General features: G+C 48.3%; 1 protein-coding gene and 1 long non-coding RNA gene across 2 annotated transcripts in view; both read left to right on the forward strand.

Annotated features, from left to right (window-relative positions):
• Positions 1 to 3,449: 3,449 nt before the first annotated feature.
• Positions 3,450 to 5,715, forward strand: LOC142259121 (uncharacterized). Its single transcript, XR_012727925.1, has 3 exons — positions 3,450 to 3,525; positions 5,364 to 5,508; positions 5,637 to 5,715. It is a non-coding gene; the product is annotated as an uncharacterized LOC142259121 (long non-coding RNA).
• Positions 5,716 to 5,720: 5 nt separating this feature from the next.
• LOC142259120 (uncharacterized) overlaps positions 5,721 to 24,058 on the forward strand; it is a 32,750-nt gene continuing 14,412 nt past the window's right edge. Inside the window, exons 1-4 of the mRNA XM_075331630.1 lie at positions 5,721 to 5,816; positions 5,899 to 6,022; positions 6,112 to 6,209; positions 7,837 to 7,927. Coding sequence (XP_075187745.1) covers positions 5,793 to 5,816; positions 5,899 to 6,022; positions 6,112 to 6,209; positions 7,837 to 7,927 — 337 coding nt within the window. The 5' untranslated portion in view covers positions 5,721 to 5,792. The remainder of the gene's footprint in view (positions 5,817 to 5,898; positions 6,023 to 6,111; positions 6,210 to 7,836; positions 7,928 to 24,058) is intronic.

Genomic DNA, 24,058 nt, shown 5'->3' on the forward strand with positions numbered 1-24,058 from the left:
CTTCTCTCCTGCCCCCCTGGAAGTCACTGGATCCCCCGCTACCCTGACAGTTTCTATACAGTATACAGCACAGACGCTGTATGTTCCATGTAAGTTCCGCCCCTCCCGTCCATCAGAAGAGGGGACAAAGCTGATCATTGCCTCCTCCTCAGCAATGCCCGTCCCGCCACAGCAGTAAGCCCCGCCCACCGGCCTGCTGTGGAGTTTCAGGCCTGTGCAGTGAGTGCTGCTGAAATACAAGAAACCTCTGAGAGTGTATTCCTCCCTCCTGCATGTCATCGCTCTGTAGTCGGCACTAGCAGGAGCTGAGGCTTTAGAGGACGCAAAGCTAGAGCTAAAGTGAGTACTGGAGCTCCCTGAATGATGTCTCTAGCCTCTTCAGTCCTGCTATTTGTCTCTCACAGCTGCTCTCTCTTGCCCCCTCCCCACTTCTCTGTCACCTATACTCTTATTTGCCCCTCACAGATGCACTCTCTTGCCCCCTCCCCACTCCCCTCTTCTCTCCTCCACCTATCCTCCTATTTGCCCCTCACAGCTGCACTCTCTTGCCTCCTCCCCAGTCCCTTCTTTTCTTCACCTATCTTTCAATTTGCACCTCACAGCTGCACTCTCTTGTACCCTCCCCCACAGCTGCACTGTCCTGTCCCCTCCCCCATAACTGCACTGTCCTGCCCCCTCCCCCACTGCCCTGTAGCTGATGATGCCCCAGTGCTGTCCTGTGATGGTGGACGGCTCTTCTCATCTTCATGGTTTGCTGTCAGACATCCAACTTTCTTATTTCTTTGTGTATACAGTGTGTTTAAAAATGCAGACATATACAGTATATAACATAAATATATAACAAATATAGTATGTATGTCTGCATTTGTGTAAAGTGACTGTGTACATCCGACATTTTAGTGACAAAATTCAGATATTAAAAAGCATAATTAATACTAAAAGCAGCAAAAAAAAACTGCTTAAAAATAGCAAAACTTGTGCACCATTAAAAAAAACAACTACCATTTTATATGCAAAATTAATAAATCTATAATGTTATTTTTAGCACAAATACGTACAGAAAAAAAGGTGAATAGGGCCATATACAAGGACGGAAACATATACGAGGATGGGGGACAAAGATACAAGCATGTGTTGGGAAAACTGGATGCTGAAGGAAAAAGGCTCTTTCCCTTGGGACCCAGCTTCTGCATGCTTTGCTATACATTTGTTCCTGAACCCCACTTTTCCATGCTCTACTAAACATCTTTCCCTCAACACCCAGCTTTCCCATGTACTATAACACATCTTTCCCTCAGCATGCAGCTTTCCCATGCTCTGCTATACATCTTTCCTTCAGTACCCAGCTTTCCCATGCTCTAATATCAACGGCAAGCTGGATGCTGATGTAAAGATGCATAGCAGAACATCGGAAAGCTGGGTGCTGAGGTAAAGATGTACAGCAGAACATCGGAAAGCTGGATGCTGAGGTAAAGATGCATAGCAGAACATCGGAAAGCTGGATGCTGAGGTAGAGATGCATAGCAGAACATCGGAAAGCTGGATGCTGAGGTAAAGATGTACAGCAGAACATCGGAAAGCTGGATGCTGAGGTAGAGATGCATAGCAGAACATCGGAAAGCTGGATGCTGAGGTAAAGATGTACAGCAGAGCATCAGAAAGCTGGATGCTGAGGTAAAGATGCATAGCAGAATATCGGAAAGCTGGATGCTGATGTAAAGATGCATAGCAGAACATTGGAAAGCTGGGTGCTGAAGGAAAGAGGGATATCAGAGCATGGGAAAGCTGGATGCTGAAGAAAAGAGGGATATCAGAGCATGGGAAAACTGGGTGCTGAGTAAAATATGTATAGAAGACCAGGGGAAGTAGCGATGTGTCGGTCGTGAACGATCTGACACAAAGATCCGGCTCCCTGCTGTGACCGACAGGAGCCGGATCACCAGTGAGAGCCACTAAAATCTCGAAACGGGTCTTTTTGCAGCTGAAATCCCGCCCACCCGTGACTAAACTCCGCCTACTCAACAATCTTATTGGTCACTTGTAAGTGGGCAGGGTTTAGCTGCGGGTGGACGGGGTTTTGGCTGCGTTAATTTAATCTTAAATATGTGTTCACCTGAGGTGAACAAATATTTAATAAGGAGCAAAGAACGATCTGAAAGATCCGGCTCTTTTTGGTGAGCGGAGCCATAGGAACTGAATTAGCAAAAAGAGCCGGACTGCCCATCACTAGTTCACACGCAATTCTGCTCCGCACACATCGTACACCGTGGTTTCGCTCAGCACATGTCATACACACACACACACGATGCACACGCGGCTCTGCTCAGTACACAGTGTACACATGCAGCTTCACTGCATACACATCATACACGCAGCTCCACTCCACACTTCATATACACACCTCGGCTATGCTTCATACACATCGTACACCCGCGGCTCCGCTCTGTAAATGTGCAACTACGCTCCATACATGCGCAGGTCCGCTCAGCATCCATTGTCTGTCATTCACAGCATGGATTTAAAGTTCTCTAAATCCCCTGATATCTCTCTCTATAAGGCTGGAGTCACACTTGTGAGAGACTCGCATCGCATCACCCGGCATGAACACACTCTCTCCTGACAGGAGCGGGTCTGCTGCATGTATTTCTATGCAGCTGAGATGCTCCTGTCAGGAGAGCTGCAGGCCATGTCGGGTGATGTGATGCAAGACTTGCCCGAGTCTCTCACAAGTGTGACTCTGACCTAACTGGCAGTAATTAGCTTGGTCAATAACACTGCGCTGAAGAAGGTTTGAGTTTTAAAAAAGAAACTAAATGTCCAAAAATTGTCCCTGTTTGAGACCAGGCAGCCAGTTCTGTCATTGTAAGGCCAGGCAGCCAGATCTCCTCAGTGTGTGGTGGTTGGGATGGAAAGCTGAAGCAGGGGCTGTGGGGAGGATACACCTGAATGGACTGGCACCTCCAGAGCCTCTGCTGTGCTGTGTGACAAGCTGGGCTTTTGCTTTGCATTCCTGTCTGAGGTAAGGCCTTGTATTCTCTGTTTGTTATCAGTGTGAATAAAACCCTGACTTTTTCCACTGAACCCCCGTGTATGCCTCTCTACTGCGTCCCTGCATCGCCTCCAGCACTGATTCCCTACAGCTCCTTCCAGGCCAGTGGCTGTGACCGGCTTGGTTGGTTGGCATGGCGATGTTTCCTCCCATCCACTATAATCATGTAAGGGGGGCTTCACCACCCCCTGCGCGCTCCTCTCCTGGGGGTCTTATCCCCACTCCCCCGCTTCTAATAAATAACAACTCCATGACCACGTGGACTAGAAAAATGATGTTTATTCCATCTGGAAATGTGGAGCTGCGCACAAGATATATGGCTGCTCTGTGCTTACAGGACCTGTGATGATGTCATAGTCATGTGATCAGTCACGTGGGGGGAGGAGCCATTCTACAGTTCACAGGAAGGGAAGTGTTTTCCCCTGTAGGAAGTGGCCGCATGTAAGAGAAGAAGCTGCAGAGAGTGAGAGAGTCGGGTAATGATGGCGCCGAGAACAGACTGTGTGTGATAAAGGGGAGCGGGGAAATCCTGGTGGCAGAGGGAGCGGAGCTTTCACCACTAGGATTTAGTCACAGCCATATATCCAGTGTGCGGCTCTGCAGGAGGAGGGGTGTGGAGATTCCCCATTACATTAACCCCCTCAGTGCTGCGCTCACACTCCAGGAGACAGAACGTGTTCCCGTCTGTGCGGCTCTATCAGGAGATCTGTCTGTATGGGATTAGATTGGTCATTTCCCTCCTGACGCCGCTCGCTGCTCTGTTACTGTCCAGTCTCCATTACACAGCACAACAAATAAACACTTTTTGTCTGCTACTTGGCAAAAACCATGTGCGCTATACTAAATCGAATGCGCTGAATCCAAATCTGAAGTTAGTTTTTTTGTAGCACGTCAGGATAATAAGTTATTCCAATTTTTGTGAAAATTAAAATAAGCAATTAATAAAGATACAGAATCGTTATGTCCCACAGTTTCACAACATGTATTATCATTTTTATTGAAAAAGAAGTATAGGTAAATAAACCAAAAAACTTAAAAATCACTTATAGTAGCTTAAGAAATCGCCTTGAACTCAGCAGAGTACTTTTAAAAGTGCTTCAGGCACTTGCTTTTGCGCTTGTGAGTGGTCCTAGTGGCCCGTTGCAAAAACCAGCAGTAATCGCCCATCATGTTGGGGTTAAAGCTACCTGGGTATCTTTTTTCCATAGTAGAAATGTCCTGGTGGAATCTCTCACCATGTTCGTCACTGACATTACCCATATTTGGAGGAAAGAAGTCAAGATGGGAATGTAGGAAATACATTTTCAATGACATTCGGGCACCATGCATTTCGTATGCTTGAAGCATATTGTCTATTAGTTCAGCATAGTTTTCTGCTCTTTCGTTTCCAAGGAAGTTTTGAACTACTAATATAAATGCATCCCATGCAGTTAGTTCAAGTGGGGTGAGTTCTTTCTTGAAGATTTCATCATGGATTAGTTGGTGGATTTCAGGACCAATAAAGATTCCTGCTTTGAGTTTGGCCTCAGTTTTCAATGTACTAAACGTTTCCTTCAGATACTTAAATCCATTCCCTTGACGATCCATTGCTACTACAAAATTTTTCATTAGTCCTAGTTTAATGTGAAGAGGTGGAAAATAAACTTTAAGTGGATCGACAAGTGATTCATGTTGAACATTGTGCTTACCAATCTTATGTTCATCTCTATTGGGCCACCGTTTAATTTTATAATGGTTGTTGTCATCTCGACTGTTCCATAGGCACAGAAAGCACATATGCTTAGTGTAACCTAACTGCAAACCAAGGACTAGTGCAACAACTTTGAGGTCAGCACAAATGTTCCATTGATGTTCTGAATATTTAATCAATTTCAGAATGATCTGCATAGAAGCATAGGTCTCTTTCATTCCAACCGCATGTGCAATAGGCGTATGGCCTTTTCTAAGTATAACTCAAAATCTGGACGTGCTGTGCAAATTCTGAGTTCATATTTGGAATTAGCATGTTCAAATTAGTAAAGAACACATGTTTTACCCTCAGTAGCAAAAACATTGTTGTGCTGTGTTATGGCCGTCGCCCGCTCCATGTTGTCACTATCAGGAGATATTAATGTTCTATCATTATCTGTTACTGACGGCCCCGGTTCTATGTTCTGTGATAAATCTCTGTGTGACTCTATAGATGGATTGTGTGTTATACCGGGGGCAGGACGGGGCCAGGACTGGATGTAGGGATCATGTGAAGCCGGTAACAGCTCCGGAGATTCCTTATGGGATCTTTCTGATGTTACATCGTCATCTTCTCCCCATTCAGGTCCCTACAATATCGGATCCTCTCAGATCTTCTATATAAGAGAATTCTCCTGATTGACCCATCAAGGATGGATAGGGACAGAGACAAGATGGCGGAGAGGATATTACACATCACCCTAGAGATCCTCTTCCGGATTACTGGAGAGGTGAGAGATTCTGATGACGTCACATTACATCATTCTTATATATGGGAATAACAGATGGACAGAACTGGAGAGGTGAGGACTCTGGAAATGTCTGTAGTGAGATTTATTAATGTGTCTCCCATATCCAGGATTACACAGTAGTGAAGAAGATCTCTAGTGACCGCTGTCAGGCCCCTGTGTCTGAGGGATGGGGAAGACCCCTGAGCCCAATCACAGGGCTTCCACCTCACCCCCTGATACATGAGGACATCAATGACCAGAAGATCCTAGAACTCACCTACAAGATGATTGAGCTGCTGACTGGAGAGGTGACACTGCTGGGAATGCTGGGACATTATACAGTAACGCTATGAAGGGATCGGGGGATGACAGTATTATTGTATGTGTCAGGTTCCTATAAGGTGTCAGGATGTCGCCGTCTATTTCTCCATGGAGGAGTGGGAGTATTTAGAAGGCCACAAAGATCTGTACAAGAAGGTCATGATGGAGGTTCCCCAGCCCCTCACATCACCAGGTAATAGACAGGACTAAATACACACGGCTTATCATTATCTGTATGTAAAGAATGAATTCAGCCCCTGTATGTGTTTGTGTTTCCTCTAGTTCTATCCAGTGAGAGGACAACACCAGAGAGATGTCCCCGTCCTCTTCTTCCACAGGACTGTAAACAAGAAAATCCCGATGTTCCTCAGGATGAGCAGGTAGATGGAGAGAAGGTGTCTTGAAAGCTCCCTATGATATGTAGATGGCTGTGAAGGTTAGAGATGGGTGAACCTATCAAGGCTTGATTCGTCGAGCTAAACTGAACAAACGCCGAACTGAACTCCAAATCTTATCAAACAACATTGGATTCAATGGGAGGCCAAACATAAGGCAGAGAAAACAAATTTAGGGGAGTCGAAAAGCTTCCAAAAAATGCAGCCCTACTGAATTAGCAAAGCCATTAGCTTTCTAGACTAGTGAAACAACAAATATAGCGTTGGATGAGAGACAGGTGTAGGGCTGGTGCTCCCATACCTCTGCCAGTACAGACAAGACGCAACTTGTGGACCCATCTTGGAGTCTTGATATTTAAAAACATTTCAGGCAGACAGCAGGACAGTGGCATCACTTTCCCCCCCTTCTTTATTTCCCCATAGTGTGTTTGCACAGCAGGGAGGTAAGGTCCATGCAATACACAGGATGTGGCCTGACATTTCCATTTTAAAAAGTGAGCACACAGCGACCATGCCTTTTCCAGCAGTGAATCCAGGCGGGAATAGTGCTCTAGAAATTTCTGTACAACCAGGTTGACCCATCCAATGCGCATGTGATGTCACCGAGGTGTAGTCCTGCCACCAGGTTTTCACCATTATTGCACACTTCCTTCCTTGGCTCCAGGTTCAATGGAGACAACCATTGACCAAACTGGGCCTGTATGGTGGTCCACAACTATACGGCTGTGTGACTGCGTTCTCCTATGTATATGAATTTAAGCACTGTATTTTCATTTTAAAAAAATCAGCAGATAAATGAGTGACAGGAGTAGGCCTCTTGCTCCCAGAACCTTGACAGTATAGACAAGACACAACTTGGAGACCCTTATTGGAGTCTTGATATTTAAAAACATTGCAGGCACCATGATTTCCCCTCCCCCATTTCCCCATAGTGTGTTTCACCATATAATGATAGTACTTTGCCTCATGGTCCTGTAATTACAGTATATTCTGCAGCTCCACAAGTGAAGCTTTGTCACACAGCAATTCTCTCCAGGAGGTGCCAGGATCTTCCACTTCTTTATATCAGGAACATGACATTACTTTTTCTTGCCTCCTCGGCCTTCAAAGTCCTCAGATCTTGGCCCTATAGAGCATCTCTGGGACGAGGTAGAATGGGATGTTCAGCGCCTGTCAGCTCCTCGGTGTAATTTTCGGTAAATGTAAGAAGCTTTCATGTCCCCATGGGCCTGTAATCCTGCAGAACTATTTCATCACCTGGAATCTTTAACGTGATAAATTGCTGAACTCCTAAATGCCAAAGGAAATCCAACTCTACTAGATGGGGTCTGTAATAATGTGGCCATTCAGTGTATGGTTTATACTTGGTGGAGATGACAGGACAAAGCTGATCATAGACATTAGATGTTGTCTGGATCTTCTCACAATTTTCTGGTTATGGAGACTGCTGGTTACAATTAGGAGGCGACAGGTTGGATTATACAGGAGACCTGCAGCTCTGTGATATCTACTGCTGTCAGTTTTGATCGTCATGTTCATTTATGATCTTTTCTTCTGAATCATTTCTCACGACTTCTCCATCTCTCTGTGACTTTTACAATATTATTTTCAGGGTGAAGATCTGACCCATATTAATACTACAGAGACATATGTGAGGGGTGATGAGCGGTGTAAAGAGGAGATTCCTACAGATAACCGCACAGGTGAGTAGTGACCACTAAATGCAGAGACGTCACAGATTTTACTCCATCACTGGCTTCTATAATAACTTTATATGATTTATCAGAGTGTTCACATGGAATTTTTTTATGTGAATTTTATACTTAAAAATGTAGGTGTCGCTTCATTAAGACTTGTACTATGGATGCCAGTCTAATTGATCGGGTGTGTGAGGTAAAATGAGCCAAATTCATGAAGAGAAATTTGCCAGTATATTAATTCTGCACGTCTTCTCTATGGCGTGTTCTTGCCAGAAATGCTGCTGCTTTCAAGGCCTGGAGTAACATTTCTGGAGTAACTTTCACCACCAGAGTAGAGGAACTTATGACCTATTCTCCGGAGGGGCGACACCGCGCCCTGTCCATGCTCTGCCCACTTTGGTGGATCTGGACAGGACTGATGTAAAAACATGCAAAGTTTCAAGATTTTGTGACTCCAAAGTGTTTTACTCCAAAAAACAGAAATCTGCCATAAACCCTTTTGAATCAATTGTGTATTTGAGGGAAACGTCCAGGTATGGAATAGCTCAGGGAAAGGTTATTCTGTATCTTATGTGTCTCCTGGATCTGCTGGAGGCTTCTGTGTGAATTTTGGTAAAATGTCTTTCAGACGTCATCCTGCTGTAGACAATGAGTTTGATAAGGCTGGATGTAGACGGCCATGTAAATAATCGTGACCGTTATGTTTGCAGAATGTGGACCTGTTTGGCTTCTTGTGTAGCTCTAGATTTGTTCTGTTGATGATGCAGGAGTCCCCATCTATTGTATGAAATATCTTGGTACATTAATTAGTCTAGCATAAAGCAGAGATTAGCAAATTTGATGATAATTTACTTGCCACAATTTGATCAACTTGTTTGATTTGCACAGATAACCAATATTATTTTGCTGATAATTGCATGTTTGCGGCCAAGTTAGCTTAGAAATAATAATGATTATTATATATCACACCAACATATACTACAGCAAATTTTACTGCAGCACTGTTCAAACAGGATAAAACATTAGAGTAACACATAGTTCAATACATACGAAGAGGAGTGAGGAGCAGGAGCGTACATAGAAATTATGGGGTCCCATAGCAGCAAACCAAATTGGGTTCAACCACAAAAAAATAATATTCAGTGGGGTATAGGAAATCCAGGTAGGCCAGGGTTTAATCCTAGCACTATGGTCCTTGATTAGGTGCACCTGCATAGCTATGACTAGAACCAGACATTGCGTCACTTGTCGGTCAGTTGGGGGGGAGTTGAGCAAAGTGGAGTGTGCTGAGACTGGAGAAAGGAAGTCTGCTCTGCAAGAAGAGGTGAGCTGAAACTGTGTGCTTGGTGATCATGTATAATACAAGTGTGATCTACTGACTCTGGAGGAAAATGTTGAGGCTTTCCTGACTGTCTTTAAGAGGGTGACAGAACAATAGACAGAGGTCTTAGCTCTATACCTTACTGGGGACCCACAGAAAGCATACTACGACCTTGCTCTGTAATCTGAAGGTGGAGATTATGGCATGTTTGCATGTAACCCTGGCTGTTAGTGCACAACTTAGGCTATGTGCACACACTGCGTTTTTTTGACGCTGCGTTTTTGGCCGCTAAAAACGCACAAAAACGCACCTGCGTCGAAAAAAACGTGACAAAAAACGCACGCGTTTTGCCGCGATTTGGTGCGTTTTTTGCTTCGTTTTGCTGCGTTTTTGCTCACTGCGTCCTTATGCGTTTTTTATCAGTGAACAAAAAAAAAAGGTCTGATGTCATTTCCTTCTTCAATGTGTTCTTCATTCTCAGCAGACAGCTGCAGAACTACAAGGCTCAGCATACTCCATCCAATAGTGTATGCAGGAGAGCAGACAGCAGCTGCAGAACTACAAGGCTCAGCATGCTCCATCCAGGACTGTATGCTTGAGGGAGAGTCAGGGGGAGCAGACCTACAAGGCTCAGCATCGTCCATCCAATAGTGTATGCAGGAGAGCAGACAGCAGCTGTCGAACTACAAGGTTCAGCATCCTCCTTCCAGGACTGTATGCAGGATTTCTTTGCCCCCCCCAAACAAAAAAAATGACGTGCGCTTCGCCATATTTTTGTATGCTAGCCGGGTACAGCAGGCAGGTACGGGCTGCCCCCAACCCCCAGCTGCCTATTTGTACCCGGCTGGGAACCAAAAATATAGGGAAGCCCTTTTTTTTTAAATTATTTCATGAATTTCATGAAATAATTTAAAAAAAAAAAATGACGTGAGCTTCGCCCAATTTTTAAGTCCAGCCGGGTACAACTAGGCAGCTGGGGATTGGAATCCACAGTGCAGGGTGCCCATGCTTTCTGGGCACCCCCGCTGTGAATTGCAGTCCCGCAGCTACCCCAGAAAATGGCGCTTTCATAGAAGCGCCATCTTCTGGCGCTGTATCCAACTCTTCCAGCTGCCCTGAAGCCGGGTGGCTCGCCGGGTAATAATGGGGTTAGGGCTAGCTGTATAGCTGGCCCTAAGCCCGAAATTCATGGTGTCACGCCAATATTAGACATGGCCACCATGAATTTCTAGTAAAGATAAAAAAAAAAAAACCACACAGAAAAATATTTTTATTAGAAATAAAACACAACACAATTAGTGACTCCATCTTTATTGAAATAAAGAACCCCCCCCCTCCGCAGTAATCCTGGGTCAAGGGTCCCGCGCCGTCCAATCCGGATCCAATATCATCTGATCGGTTTGCTGGAAGGCAAAGCGATCAGAGGATGTCAGGATCAAGTGCCTGAATCCCATCACACATCAGCTGATTGTATAAAAGCCGTTTATACAATCAGCAGATGCATCGGTGCAAAAAAAAATAAAAAAAATAATACTCACTTATGTGCTGATTACTGGCAGCTCCTGCAGCGATGGGGCGGGAGTCTGATCCCGTCCGATCGCTGCAGCAGCTGCCGGTAATCAGGGATGAAGTCTCCTGACGCATCCGCTGATACCGGCCGGGCGCCCGCGTCACCGCGATACTTACGATCACCTGATGCGTCAGGTGACTGCATCAGGTGATCCATCGTCAGGTCCTGCATCCATCGGAGCTTTCCTGGCCGTCTGCACACAGCCGGAGCGGGGGTTGCGATACCGTGAGAGGAGATGGGAGCGGGCATGGCACCGGGAGGCTGCAGACAGGTGAGTATAACTTTTTTTTTTTCTACTGTTAACTTTTGTTTTCGCAGCCGCTTCCACCTCCCGCCCAGACATGGCGCCGCACGGCAGCATACATGCACAGGACGGGAGGTGGACGCGGCGGTGACGGTACCGGGAGGATTCACGCTTCTGTATATACTGACAGAAGGAATCCTCTTCCTGTACATGTCACTTTACTACCCACCTCCTGCGTTTATAGCTGCGTTTTTGGTCTTAGAAACGCACCAAAACGCAGCTATTTGCGTTTCTCATTGCGTCTTTCAACATCCCATTGAACTCAATGGATGAAAAACGCGGTGAAAAACGCTGGAATAATTGACATGCTGCGCTTTTGTGGTCACCACAAAAACGCAGCTGAAAAAAAACGCTGTGTGGGGACAGCAAAAATGAAACCTCATAGACTTTGCTGGGGAAGCAAAGTCATGCAGTGTTGAGGCCGAAAACGCACCCGAAAAACGCCGAGAAAAACGCACTGTCTGCACATAGCCTTATACACCCCTGGCGCTACAAAAGTGCAAGAATGGCTGCAGCCTGAGACTTGCTTTCCAGCAAAGTTGATGAGTGGTAGTAGACCAATTTATTCACTCACTATCTAAATCGATACAAAGCTAGTTTGCCCACAGAGATCTCCAGAATGCAGACAACCTCGTGGAAAGACATTTGGCCGTAGAAAACTGCTTGAACAATAAGAGGAGCCTGAGGTCACCTTTCTGGGATACCAAAAACATGGGTCCACGTCTGAGCTGCTCACAAAGACCCACAATGGCAAAGCTGGCTTCAAGGCCAGAGGTATGTCTCTTACTGTTGTCTGTTGGAGGTGTCGTGACCCCGGGACTTTTATCGGGTCTTTGCCCACTGGTATCAGAATTGATGAACTATTCCATTGGCTGACGAGTCTCATTTGTTTGCACATTCCATGTGCAGTGCTATACCCACACCTAGGTGAGGGACCTCAGCTATGCCAGGTGACTGTGGACGGCATCAAAGTGATGCGACTACTGCACTCAGGGAGTTTGGCAACCCTGGTATGGGCCACATTTCTGCATTTGCTTGTTACTGGGGTGGGGGTAAGATGGATCCATGGAAGTGCCAATAACTATCTCTTGGCCCAGGCCACGTATATTGCACAAACTGTGGTTCTGTGTCCAATGAAATAGGAGTGGTCAAGGAAATCTGAGGGGGGGGGGGAGGAGAGGTCTGAAATGTAATGTGAACAGCATGGGGAAAATGCCTGGATGCTGCTGTGAACAAATACATAAAAAAAAAGGCTTCTTACTTTTGATAACTAAGCAAGGTAAAGCAGGCAACTGGGGGCCGAGCTGATATCAGCTGGGAAGGGCCATGGTTATTTTTCCCTTTCCGGACTAAAATAGAAGCCTACAGCCACCCTAGCAGTGGCACATCACATTAGATGCCCTAATTCTAGCGCTTTGCCTGGCTCTTGCCGATTGCCTGGTGTGGTGGCAATCATGGTATTGAATTTTGGAGTTAATGTCAGCTGTGAATTGTTAGCTGGCATAAAGCCAAGGGTTTAGTATTGGATAGGAGACACCCTCATTAATAACCCAGTAAGTAAAAAAAGAAGAAAAAAAACAAAGGGAAAAATACTTTAATTTGACTAAAGTCTCCCCTACACTATCCCTTATTCAGAAATTTATCTAAAAAAAAAAGACGAAGAAAGCCATGAAGATTTCAAAGTAATCCAACTTAGTCCAAAAATGTAAACATAAAAAAACATAAAATGTAATAATTAAAGAAATAAAAGCAAGAGACAGTCCCTCGTTCACCACTTTGTTAGTGTGACGCCCTGGACTAGCCAGGTAGTCACAGATAGCGGCCCGCACAACACCAGTCCCATACAAGGTAACAACAGCCAAACCATAAACCCTAGTCACCTCCCTCAGTGCTTGATGGACACACCAGGGGGCGGAGCCAGGCGGTTGGTACGCCCACCGAGGAGTTCAGAGGGCCTGAGGCAGGAAACACAGTGCAGTTTGACAGAGTTCAGTTTGAGTGTTGAGGAGTGAGGAGGTCAGGCCTGTAGTACAAAATGGATACAGCCGCACACTAAAGGCCATCAATGTATAAGGGAACTCTGGTGCTGCATTACTGCTATATGAAAAAATGAGATTTTTAGTTTATGAATTGGCCAATGCATGTAAGCCCGGAAACCAAACGGCAAGGTAAATCTCAATATTCCGGGTCCCTAACTAAAATGCCACTATCTAGGTTAAAAACATCCTTGTCTGGGCAGCTAGACTAAAAATCTAACTTGAAATGCCACTATCTGGACTAACCTCCATGTCTGGGCAGCTAGGACTCCTGGTATAAGGATTGTGAACACAGCCTGGTTTATAGGGCGGATGTGCAGGTCAGTCTTTTGAAATATTTGCAGTGAGTTTTTTTCTGACTGAGCACTCCGCCCTATAAACCAGGCGGGAAAGCACCCGAATTGGCACAACTAATGCATGCACCACTTCTGGTTGCAGTTGCATTCTGGTATTTTTTGACTGGGAAGGGAAAAAATAACCATGGGCCTACCCAGCCTGATAATATCAGCTCGCAGCCATCTGTTTATCCTTGGTTAGTTAAAAAAAAAAAAAATGATTTGGTTTCCCCCTATTTTTTATAATTTTTTTTTTTTTTTTAGCTTAAAACAAGCTAAACACCCTTTATTGCCACATGAAAGGCACTAAAGGGTGTAAGTTTATAATATGTAGGGGGTGGGACGTTATATGGCTGCAGAATCTCTATCTATTCTATATACTTAAGGCTGTGTGCATGTGTTTTTGCCGACTGTTTTTTTTTTCCTCCAATATTTTTTTTTGATTGCTGATTTGTTACAAAACGTTAAGCATACCCTGTTGGCAACAAAATCAATGAGACTCCTGAAGTGTCATGCACACAATGTTTGTTTATTTCTGACTTGCAGATTTGGTACAGAAAAAATCTGCAGCATGTCCATTCTTTCAATGCTTTTGCCGTATTTTTTTTATGCGCTTTTTTTATTGTTTTGTCACAAAACCTGAAGGAAATCTTGATGCCAGCAAAGTCAGTGAGAACCCTGAAGTGCCATACACACAAGTGAGCGGAGGTGCGGTATTCATGTGGAAATTTAGCTGACTTTTGGGGACACCCTACCTCTCATCGCATGCAGTGGTGTAGAGGAAAAATACTATGCTATGGTTGCCGGGGAGGAGTTCCTGTTTGACAATTTTAAAAAACATTTTTTTTTTGTTTACCTCGGCAATCTAAATTTAAATCTACATTTAATGGACCCTAGAGGAAAGGGGTCTGCAAACACCACTGAGGATGGGAGGAAATGGAATCCTGGCTATGGAAAAGGACTTTCCAACTCATACTGGACTCGCAATGCATAAATACTGAATTAATTTTTATTCTCCCCCCTCTTTTTTTTGTTTTTTCTTTTTCTCCCCTCTCGCTTCACTTATTCCACCCTCTGTCTTCTTCTTATACTACTTTTCTCTTCTTTGTTTTACCCACTTCCCCATCCCCTTTCTTTCTCCCTTTTTTTTTCCCCTTGTTCTTTCCCGTAACTTGCTTTCGTTCTTCCCCTTATTATTTAAAAAAAAAATAAATAAAAAAAAGGGCATTGCGAAAATATGGCAGGACTGCAATACTGATCAGATGGACAGCCGGATACCGTGCACGACAAACAGGCGGGGTCCGCCCCTCCTTCTGGAGGTCCTGGTTCTGGTGTTATTGATGGTTGATAGGCAGGGCCGTATTTACCATTAGGCACCCGTGGTCCCGTGCCTAGGGCGGCAGGATGCAGGGGGCGGCACCTTCTAGCAGTAAAAAAAAAAATATATATTTTTTTTTTTTTACACATTCATTAAATCCGCTGTATTTTCGGAGGGGGGAGAGGCGCACCTTTATTTATTTGTATCTGCGTTAATTAAGACGCGAATGCAGACAAACCGCGGCGGCCGGGCAAAGAGAGCTGATTGACCCCGGAACTTCCGGGGTCACAGGCGCGCCAATCAGCTCCTTCCTCTGTGCTGCGTCCAATGCTGTGTGGATTTCACATGCAGAGCTCACAGCAGGACGCCGCAGAGGACGCCGCGATGGAAGCCGGTGTCAGAAGAGGATACTCACGTGAGCCAGGAAGATGACGGCGGGCCGTGGAGCAGGTAAGTGCTCGCAGAGCTGAAGATTCATAAGGAGCGTGGGGGTGTCTCTAATGCAGACTGGAGATCTGCGTATGGGGTGGAAGGAGAGAGGCTGATACTGGGGGAGACTTGGGGGAAGAGAAGCTGATACTGGGGGAGGCTGGGAGGAGAGAGTTTGATGCTGGGAGGGGGGAGGCTGATGTTGCGGAAGGCTGGGATGGGGGGAGGCTGACGCTGGGGGAGGCTGGGAGGAGGGAGGCTGATGCTGGGGGAGGCTGGGAGGAGAGAGGCTGATGCTGGGGGAGGCTGGGAGGAGAGAGGCTGATGCTGGGGGAGGCTGGGAGGAGAGAGGCTGATGCTGGGGGCGGCTAGGAGGGGGGAGGCGGAGGCTGGGAGGAGGGAGGCTGATGTTGGGGGAGACTGGGAGGAGAGAGGCTGATGCTGGGAGAGGCTGATGCTGGGGGAGGCTGATGCTGGGGGAGGCTGTGAGAGGGGAGGGGGGAGGCTGATGCTGGGGGAGGCTGGGAGGGTGGAGGCTGATGCTGGGGGAGGCTGGGAGGGTGGAGGTTGATGCTGGGGGAGGCTGGGAGGAGGGAGGCTGATGCTGAGGGAGGCTGATGCTGGGGGAAGCTGGGAGGAGAGAGGCTGATGCTGGGGGAGGCTGGGAGGAGAGAGGCTGATACTGGGGGAGGCTGGGAGGAGAGAGGCTGATGCTGGGGGAGGCTGGGAGGAGGGAGGCTGATGCTGAGGGAGGCTGATGCTTGGGGAGGCTGGGAGGAGAGAGGCTGATGCTGAGGGAGGTTGATGCTGGGGGAGGCTGGGAGGAGAGGGGGAGGCTTGGAGGAGAGAGGCTGATGCTGGGGGAGGCTGATGCTGGGAGAGTTTGGGAGGAGAGAGGCTGATGCTGGGGGAGGCTGGGAGGAGAGAGGCTGGTGCTGGGGAGGCTGGGAAGAGGGAGGCTGATGCTGGGGGAGGCTGGGAGGAGGGAGGCTGATGCTGAGGGAGGCTGGGAGGGGGGAGGCTGGGAGGAAAGAGGCTGATGCTGGGGGAGGCTGGGAGGAGGGAGGCTGATGCTGAGGGAGGCTGATGCTGGGGGAGGCTGGGAGGAGAGAGGCTGATGCTGGGAGAGGCTGGGAGGAGAGAGGCTGATGCTGCGGGAGGCTCTGAGGAGAGAGGCTGATGCAGAGGGAGGCTGATGCTGGGGGAGGCTGGGAGGAGAGAGGCTGATGCTGGGGGCGGCTAGGAGGGGGGAGGCTGATGCTGAGGGAGGCTGATGTTGGGGGAGACTGGGAGGAGAGAGGCTGATGCTGGGGGAGGCTGGGAGAAGAGAGGCTGATGCTGGGGGAGGCTGATGCTGGGGGAGGCTGATGCTGGGGGAGGCTGGGAGGGGGGAGGCTGATGCTGGGGGAGGCTGGGAGGGTGGAGGCTGATGCTGGGGGAGGCTGGGAGGAGAGAGGGGGAGGCTGGGAGGAGAGAGGCTGATGCTGGGGGAGGCTGATGCTGGGAGAGTTTGGGAGGAGAGAGGCTGATGCTGGGGGAGGCTGGGAGGGTGGAGGTTGATGCTGGGGGAAGCTGGGAGGAGAGAGGGGGAGGCTGGGAGGAGAGAGGCTGATGCTGGGGGAGGCTGATGCTGGGAGAGTTTGGGAGGAGGGAGGCTGATGCTGAGGGAGCCTGGGAGGGGTGAGGCTGGGAGAAGAGAGGCTTGGAGGGGGCAGGCTGGGAGGAAAGAGGCTGATGCTGGGGGAGACTGGGAGGAGAGAGGCTGGTGCTGGGGAGGCTGGGAGGAGGGAGGCTGATGCTGGGGGAGGCTGGGAGGAGGGAGGCTGATGCTGAGGGAGCCTGGGAGGGGTGAGGCTGGGAGAAGAGAGGCTTGGAGGGGGCAGGCTGGGAGGAAAGAGGCTGATGCTGGGGGAGCCTGGGAGGGGTGAGGCTGGGAGAAGAGAGGCTGGGAGGGGGCAGGCTGGGAGGAAAGAGGCTGATGCTGGGGGAGGCTGGGGGAGGCTGGGAGGAGGGAGGCTGATGCTGGGGGAGGCTGGGAGGAGAGAGGCTGATGCTGGGAGAGGCTGGGAGGAGAGAGGCTGATGCTGCGGGAGGCTCGGAGGAGAGAGGCTGATGCTGAGGGAGGCTGATGCTGGGGGAGGCTGGGAGGAGAGAGGCTGATGCTGGGGGCGGCTAGGAGGGGGGAGGCTGATGCTGGGGGAGGCTGATGCTGAGGGAGGCTGATGCTGAGGGAGGCTGATGCTGAGGGAGGCTGATGCTGGGGGAGGCTGATGCTGGGGGAGGCTGATGCTGGGGGAGGCTGATGCTGGGGGAGGCTGGGAGGGTGGAGGCTGATGCTGGGGGAGGCTGGGAGGGTGGAGGCTGATGCTGGGGGAGGCTGGGAGGAGTGAGGCTATGCTGGGGGAGGCTGGGAGGAGTGAGGCTGATGCTGGGGGAGGCTGGGAGAAGAGAGGCTGATGCTGGGGGCAGAGAGGCTGATGCTGGGGGCAGAGAGGCTGATGCTGGGGGCAGAGAGGCTGATGCTGGGGGAAGCTGGGGGAGAGAGGCTGATGCTGGGGGAGAGAGGCTGAAGCTGGGGGGGTAGAGCGGCTGCTGCTGGGGGAATGGGAGAGAGGGGCCAATCCTAGAGACAGAGGACAAGGGTTGAGGGATAGTGCAATGACAAAATCGATGGCGGGGGAGTGTAAGGACTCAGAATGAGAGGGGGGCAGCATTGGGAGCTCATTATGGAGAAGGGGCAGCATTTGTGGGCTCAGTATGGAGTGGAGCAATGTAGGGGAGTCAATATCAAGAGTGGGGTAGCGTGTGTGTGTGTGGGAGGGGTGTCTCAGCATAAGCGTTAGTGTGGTGGTCTTAGTATGATGAATGGGGCAGCATGGAGGTGTCATTATGAAAAAGAGGAAGGCAGCATTAGGAGCTCATGGAGAGGGGCAGCATGCATGGGACATTGTGAGGAGGGAACAGCATGCATGGGACATTGTGAGGAGGGGGCAGCATGCATGGGACATTGTGAGGACGGGGAAGCATGCATGGGACATTGTGAGGACGGGGAAGCATGCATGGAACATTGTGAGGAGGGGGAAGCACGCATGGGACATTGTGAGGAGGGGGCAGCATGCATGGGACATTGTGAGGAAGGGGCAGCACGCATGGGACATTGTGAGGAGGGGGCAGCACGCATGGGACATTGTGAGGAGGGGGCAGCACGCATGGGACATTGGGAGGAGGGGCAACATGCATGGGACATTGTGAGGGGGGACAGCATGCATGGGACATTGTGAGGAGGGAGCAGCATGCATGGGACACTGTGAGGAGGGGGCAGCATTCATGGGACATTGTGAGGAGGGGCAGCACGCATGGGACATTGTGAGGAGGGAGCAGCATGCATGGGACACTGTGAGGAGGGGGCAGAATGCATGGGTCATTGTGAGGAGGGGGCAGCATGCATGGGACACTGTGAGGAGGGGGCAGCATGCATGGGACATTGTGAGGAGGGGACAGCATGCATGGGGCACTGTGAGGAGGGGGCAACATGCATGGGACACTGTGAGGAAGGGGCAGCATGCATGGGACATTGGGAGGAGGGGGCAGCATGCATGGGACATTGTGAGGAGGGGGCAGCATGCATGGGACACTGTGAGGAGGGGGCAACATGCATGGGACACTGTGAGGTAGGGGCAGCATGCATGGGACATTGGGAGGAGGGGTAGCATGCATGGGACATTGTGAGGAGGGGGCAGCATGCATGGGACATTGTGAGGAGGGGGCAGCATGCATGGGACATTGTGAGGAGGGGGCAGCACGCATGGGACATTGTGAGGAGGGGGCAGCAAGCATGGGACATTGTGAGGAGGGGGCAGCATGCATGGGACATTGTGAGGAGGGGGCAGCATGATGTGAGGTCAATGTGCAGATCATATTTCATAATTGAGGAAGGTGTTGTGGGTATAATTTATAAGGGAGGGCAGTGTGTAGTTTATTAGGGGCAATGTGACAGTCACAGTATATAAGTGGGGACGGTGTGGTGGGAATATTTTATACTCATGCTATGTTTTGATGTGCCCGTGGTGATCCCCATTGGGGGGGGTTAGTGCCCTTTGTGTCTCATTGATACTTTTTCAAGTGTTTTACAGAGTAGATCTGCCTTAAACAGTTGTCGTGTGCGAAAACTCAGTGTTACGTTGTCACTAAGGGGCGCGACCACTTAAAGTGCCTAGGGCAGCACGAAGGCAAAATACAGCCCTGTTGATAGGGCCCTCTCCGTCGTAAATGAGGAAACACGACAAAAGATGGACACGGTATCTGGCAGACTTGCCAAGGCAAACATATGCCCTCCGTCCCTGATACAAAGGGGACTGGTGGAAACGATGTGTATGTTTATTGTTGTGGGGGATGTTTATATTGAGGGGGTAGGGGGGGGGTGGGCCTGTCGACAGTCTCATTTGGCCTATTAAGGAGCTCTGGGAGAACGAGAATTTGTCAATTAATCATATGGCAGGATGCAATAAGCTAATTAGTTGGAATGTTCGGGGCTTAGCAGTATTTCAAAAGGCAAGCAGTATTTCAATTTTTACGCACAGAAAAACCTGACCTAATTTGCTTGCAGGAAACACATGATACCGGAGAAGCTGCATCTACTGGATAGAAGGTGGCTCAGGGTGGGGTATCATTCTACATACAGTGCCTACAAGTAGTCTTCAACCCCCTGCAGATTTAGCAGGTTTGATAAGATGCTAATAAGTTAGAGCCTGCAAACTTCAAACAAGAGCAGGATTTATTAACAGATGCATAAATCTTACAAACCAACAAGTTATGTTGCCCAGTTAAATTTTAATAAATTTTCAACATAAAAGTGTAGGTCAATTATTATTCAACTCCTAGGTTTAATATTTTGTGGAATAACCCTTGTTTGCAATTACAGCTAATAATCATCTTTTATAAGACCTGATCAGGCTGGCACAGGTCTCTGGAGTTATCTTGGCCCACTCCTCCATGCAGATCTTCTTCTCCAAGTTATCTAGGTTCTTTGGGTGTCTCATGTGGACTTTAATCTTGAGCTCCTTCCACAAGTTTTCAATTGGGTTAAGGTCAGGAGACTGACTAGGCCACTGCAACACCTTGATTTTTTCCCTCTGGAACCAGGCCTTGGTTTTCTTGGCTGTGTGTTTTGGGTCGTTGTCTTGTTGGAAGATTAAATGACGACCCATCTTAAGAGCCTTGATGGAGGAGCGGAGGTTCTTGGCCAAAATCTCCAGGTAGGCCGTGCTATCCATCTTCCCATGGATGCGGACCAGATGGCCAGGCCCCTTGGTTGAGAAACAGCCCCACAGCATGATGCTGCCACCACGATGCTTGACTGTAGGGATGGTATTCTTGGGGTCGTATGCAGTGCCATCCAGTCTCCAAACGTCACGTGTTTAGTTGGCACCAAAGATCTCGATCTTGGTCTCATCAGACCAGAGAACCTTGAACCAGTCTGTCTCAGAGTCCTCCAAGTGATCATGAGCAAACTGTAGACGAGCCTTGACATGACTCTTTGAAAGTAAAGGTACCTTACGGGCTTGTCTGGAACGGAGACCATTGCGGTGGAGTACGTTACTTATGGTATTGACTGAAACCAATGTCCCCACTGCCATGAGATCTTCCCGGAGCTCCTTCCTTGTTGTCCTTGGGTTAGCCTTGACTCTTCGGACAAGCCTGGCCTCAGCACGGGTGGAAACTTTCAAAGGCTGTCCAGGCCGTGGAAGGCTAACAGTAGTTCCATAAGCCTTCCACTTCCGGATGATGCTCCCAACAGTGGAGACAGGTAGGCCCAACTCCTTGGAAAGGGTTTTGTACCCCTTGCCAGCCTTGTGACCCTCCATGATCTTGTCTCTGATGGCCTTGGAATGCTCCTTTTGTCTTTCCCTCGTTGACCAAGTATGAGTGCTGTTCACAAGTTTGGGGAGGGTCTTAATTAGTCAGAAAAGGCTGGAAAAAGAGATAATTAATCCAAACATGTGAAGCTCATTGTTCTTTGTGCCTGAAATACTTCTTAATACTTTAGGGGAACCAAACAGAATTCTGGTGGTTTGAGGGGTTGAATAATAAATGACCCTCTGAATAAACTTTTCACAATTTAAAAAAAGAAAAGAAATAACATTCTTTTTTGCTGCAGTGCATTTCACACTTCCAGGCTGATCTACAGTCCAAATGTCACAATGCCAAGTTAATTCTGAATGTGTAAACCTGCTAAATCTGCAGGGGGTTGAATACTACTTGTAGGCACTGTATTCTGCATACTCCAGAGGGGCCAGCATACTAGTACGCTCAGGCGCACGGTTTGAATTTCTAAAGGTCATCGTGGATAAAGATGGGCGGTATGTATGTCTTTCCTGTAGGCTGGGGACAAGAGCCGTAGAAATTATATCCCTATACATACCTCCGCCATATTGCAGCAAACTACTTCACAGTCTGATAAATTTATTGGCAGACTTTCCGGGGGTTCCCTTTATGATAATGGGAGATTTTAATAATATTACGAATTCACATTGGGACAAAGGGAGACATGAGGTACGAAAAAAGGGGGGGTAACTGTACACCATTCGGTAATTTACTTAAAGAAATGGCGCTGATTGACCTGTGGAGGACTCTGCATCCGGAAGTGTATCAATACTCCTGTTGTTCGGCTACGTTCTCATCCCTGTCGTGCATTGATCTGGCCTTGGGCAATGAAGCAATGCAAGGTTTGGTTGTGGGTACTAAATACTTCCCCAGGACGGTATCAGATCATTCGCCCCTGTGTGTAGAAATAGACCTGGGGGGGACAACAAAACCAAAATAGACCCTTATGGAAATTTAATCCCTTTTGGTTACAATTAGTGGAAGAAGGGGGGGGGGTATTAGTGATAGTTTAAGGGAATACCTTAGGTTCAATGAAGGATCAGCATCTATTGGAATGGTTTGGGAGGCAATGAAGGCGTACTTGAGGGGATTGTATATAAGGGGTATATCCAAGGTAAAGTCAGAGGCAAGAAGGCAGAATCAGCTTGCGGTTTAGGAATTGGGGGAGGCGGAAGATGCTTTAATATCAGACCCCATGCCGGCGGCAAAAGCTAGGATGAAGGCAGCTCAAAAGATGATTAATAGATTGACCATACAGGCAGCGGAGAGAAAGAAAATGTTCCAAACCATGCAGTCCTTTGAGAATGGAGAACGGGCGGGTCACCTATTATCAGTGATAGCTGCGGCACAGAGGGAGTCGACATATATTGCACGGTTACAGTCAGTAGATGGGGCAGTTGTCACGGACACCTCGGGGATCCTAAAAGTACTAGAAACATTCTACTCTGATCTATACTCAGTCAAGGTGCACCCGGAGGCGGGGGAGGTGGATGAATTTCTAGGCAGAGCTCAGGTGCCAGTCCTCTCAAGGGAATCTAGAGAGTTACTAGATGAGCCATTTGACTTAGAGGAGTTAGAGCTAGCTCTGAATGATATGGCGAATGATAAAGCACCGGGGGTAGATGGGTTTCCGGCTGAAGTATATAAGCAACATAGGGAGGTTTTACTGCCGGTGCTGCTTAAGGTATATAATTCATGTCTGGAAAGAGGAGAGCTTATGCCGTCTATGCAGGAGGCAATAATTGTGGTACTCCCTAAAGAAGGCAGCCTCTTACAGACCGATTTCACTATTGACGGTAGATGTAAAGCTCCTGGCTAAGATGCTTGCAAATAGGCTCACCAAAGTCATTACATCCCTAATACACCCAGATCAAGCAGGGTTTATGCCCAACAAATCCACGGCAACTAACCTTAGGAGACTGTACCTGAATATGCAGATACCGGCGGAAAATAAGGGGAGGCGGGTTATTCTCTCCCTAGACGTGGCCAAAGCTTTTGACAGCGTAGAGTGGGGGTACCTATGGGCTGGGGTTTGGGGAAGTGTATATTAGGTGGGTGCAGCTGTTGTACTCTGCTCCTACGGCAAGAATTAGGGCAAATGGCAGCATGTCAGATAGATTTTCTCTCTATAGGGGCACAAGGCAGGGGTGCCCACTGTCCCCCCTGTTGTTTGCTATCGCTATCAAACCACTGGCGGCGGTGATGCGGCGGGATCCTGGTGTAGTGGGTTACCGATATGGGAGTGTGGAGGAGAAAGTGGCCTTATATGCGGACGATTTATTATTGTTTCTGGCAGATGCAGGGAGTTCCTTGGAGGCGGTAATGAGGGTCATATCTAACTTTGGAAGGATATCAGGGCTCACGATAAGTTGGGACAAATCGGTTTTGATGCCACTAGATGAAACGCCTTCCAATGTAGTGGTGACTTGTGCTCCGGTTCAGGTGGTGTCAGAGTTTAAATATCTGGGAATTATGATGTCCAGTAAACTGGCTGAGTATGAATGTCTTAATCTTGCCCCCCTTTTACTTAAGTTCAAACAAAAGATTCTGGCCTGGTCCAAACTGTACCTTTCGGTGTTAGGGAGAGTCAACTTAGCTAAAATGATACTAATGCCCCAACTGCTCTATGTGCTCCATAACGACGCGGTATGGCTACCACAAACTAGGTTTTATAAAATAAATTCTATTTTCCGAGGCTTAATCTGGGGAAGGAAGCGCCCATGGATGAGGTTAGAATATTTACAGAGACCAAAAGACGAAGGGGGACTGGCTCTACCTACTCCTTGGTGCTATTACTTAGCTGCCCAGAGCCAACACATGGTGGAGTGTGACAGGTTTGGAGAGTTCGGCAGAGAAAATATTACAGTATGTGATCGGAAAAGGTCCTCTGCTGGCAAGTCTGGAGGCGGGAAAGTTTCGTCCACACTCTGCATTATAT

Source organism: Anomaloglossus baeobatrachus (genome assembly GCF_048569485.1).
Source record: "Anomaloglossus baeobatrachus isolate aAnoBae1 chromosome 5 unlocalized genomic scaffold, aAnoBae1.hap1 SUPER_5_unloc_27, whole genome shotgun sequence".
NCBI lineage: Eukaryota > Metazoa > Chordata > Amphibia > Anura > Aromobatidae > Anomaloglossus > Anomaloglossus baeobatrachus.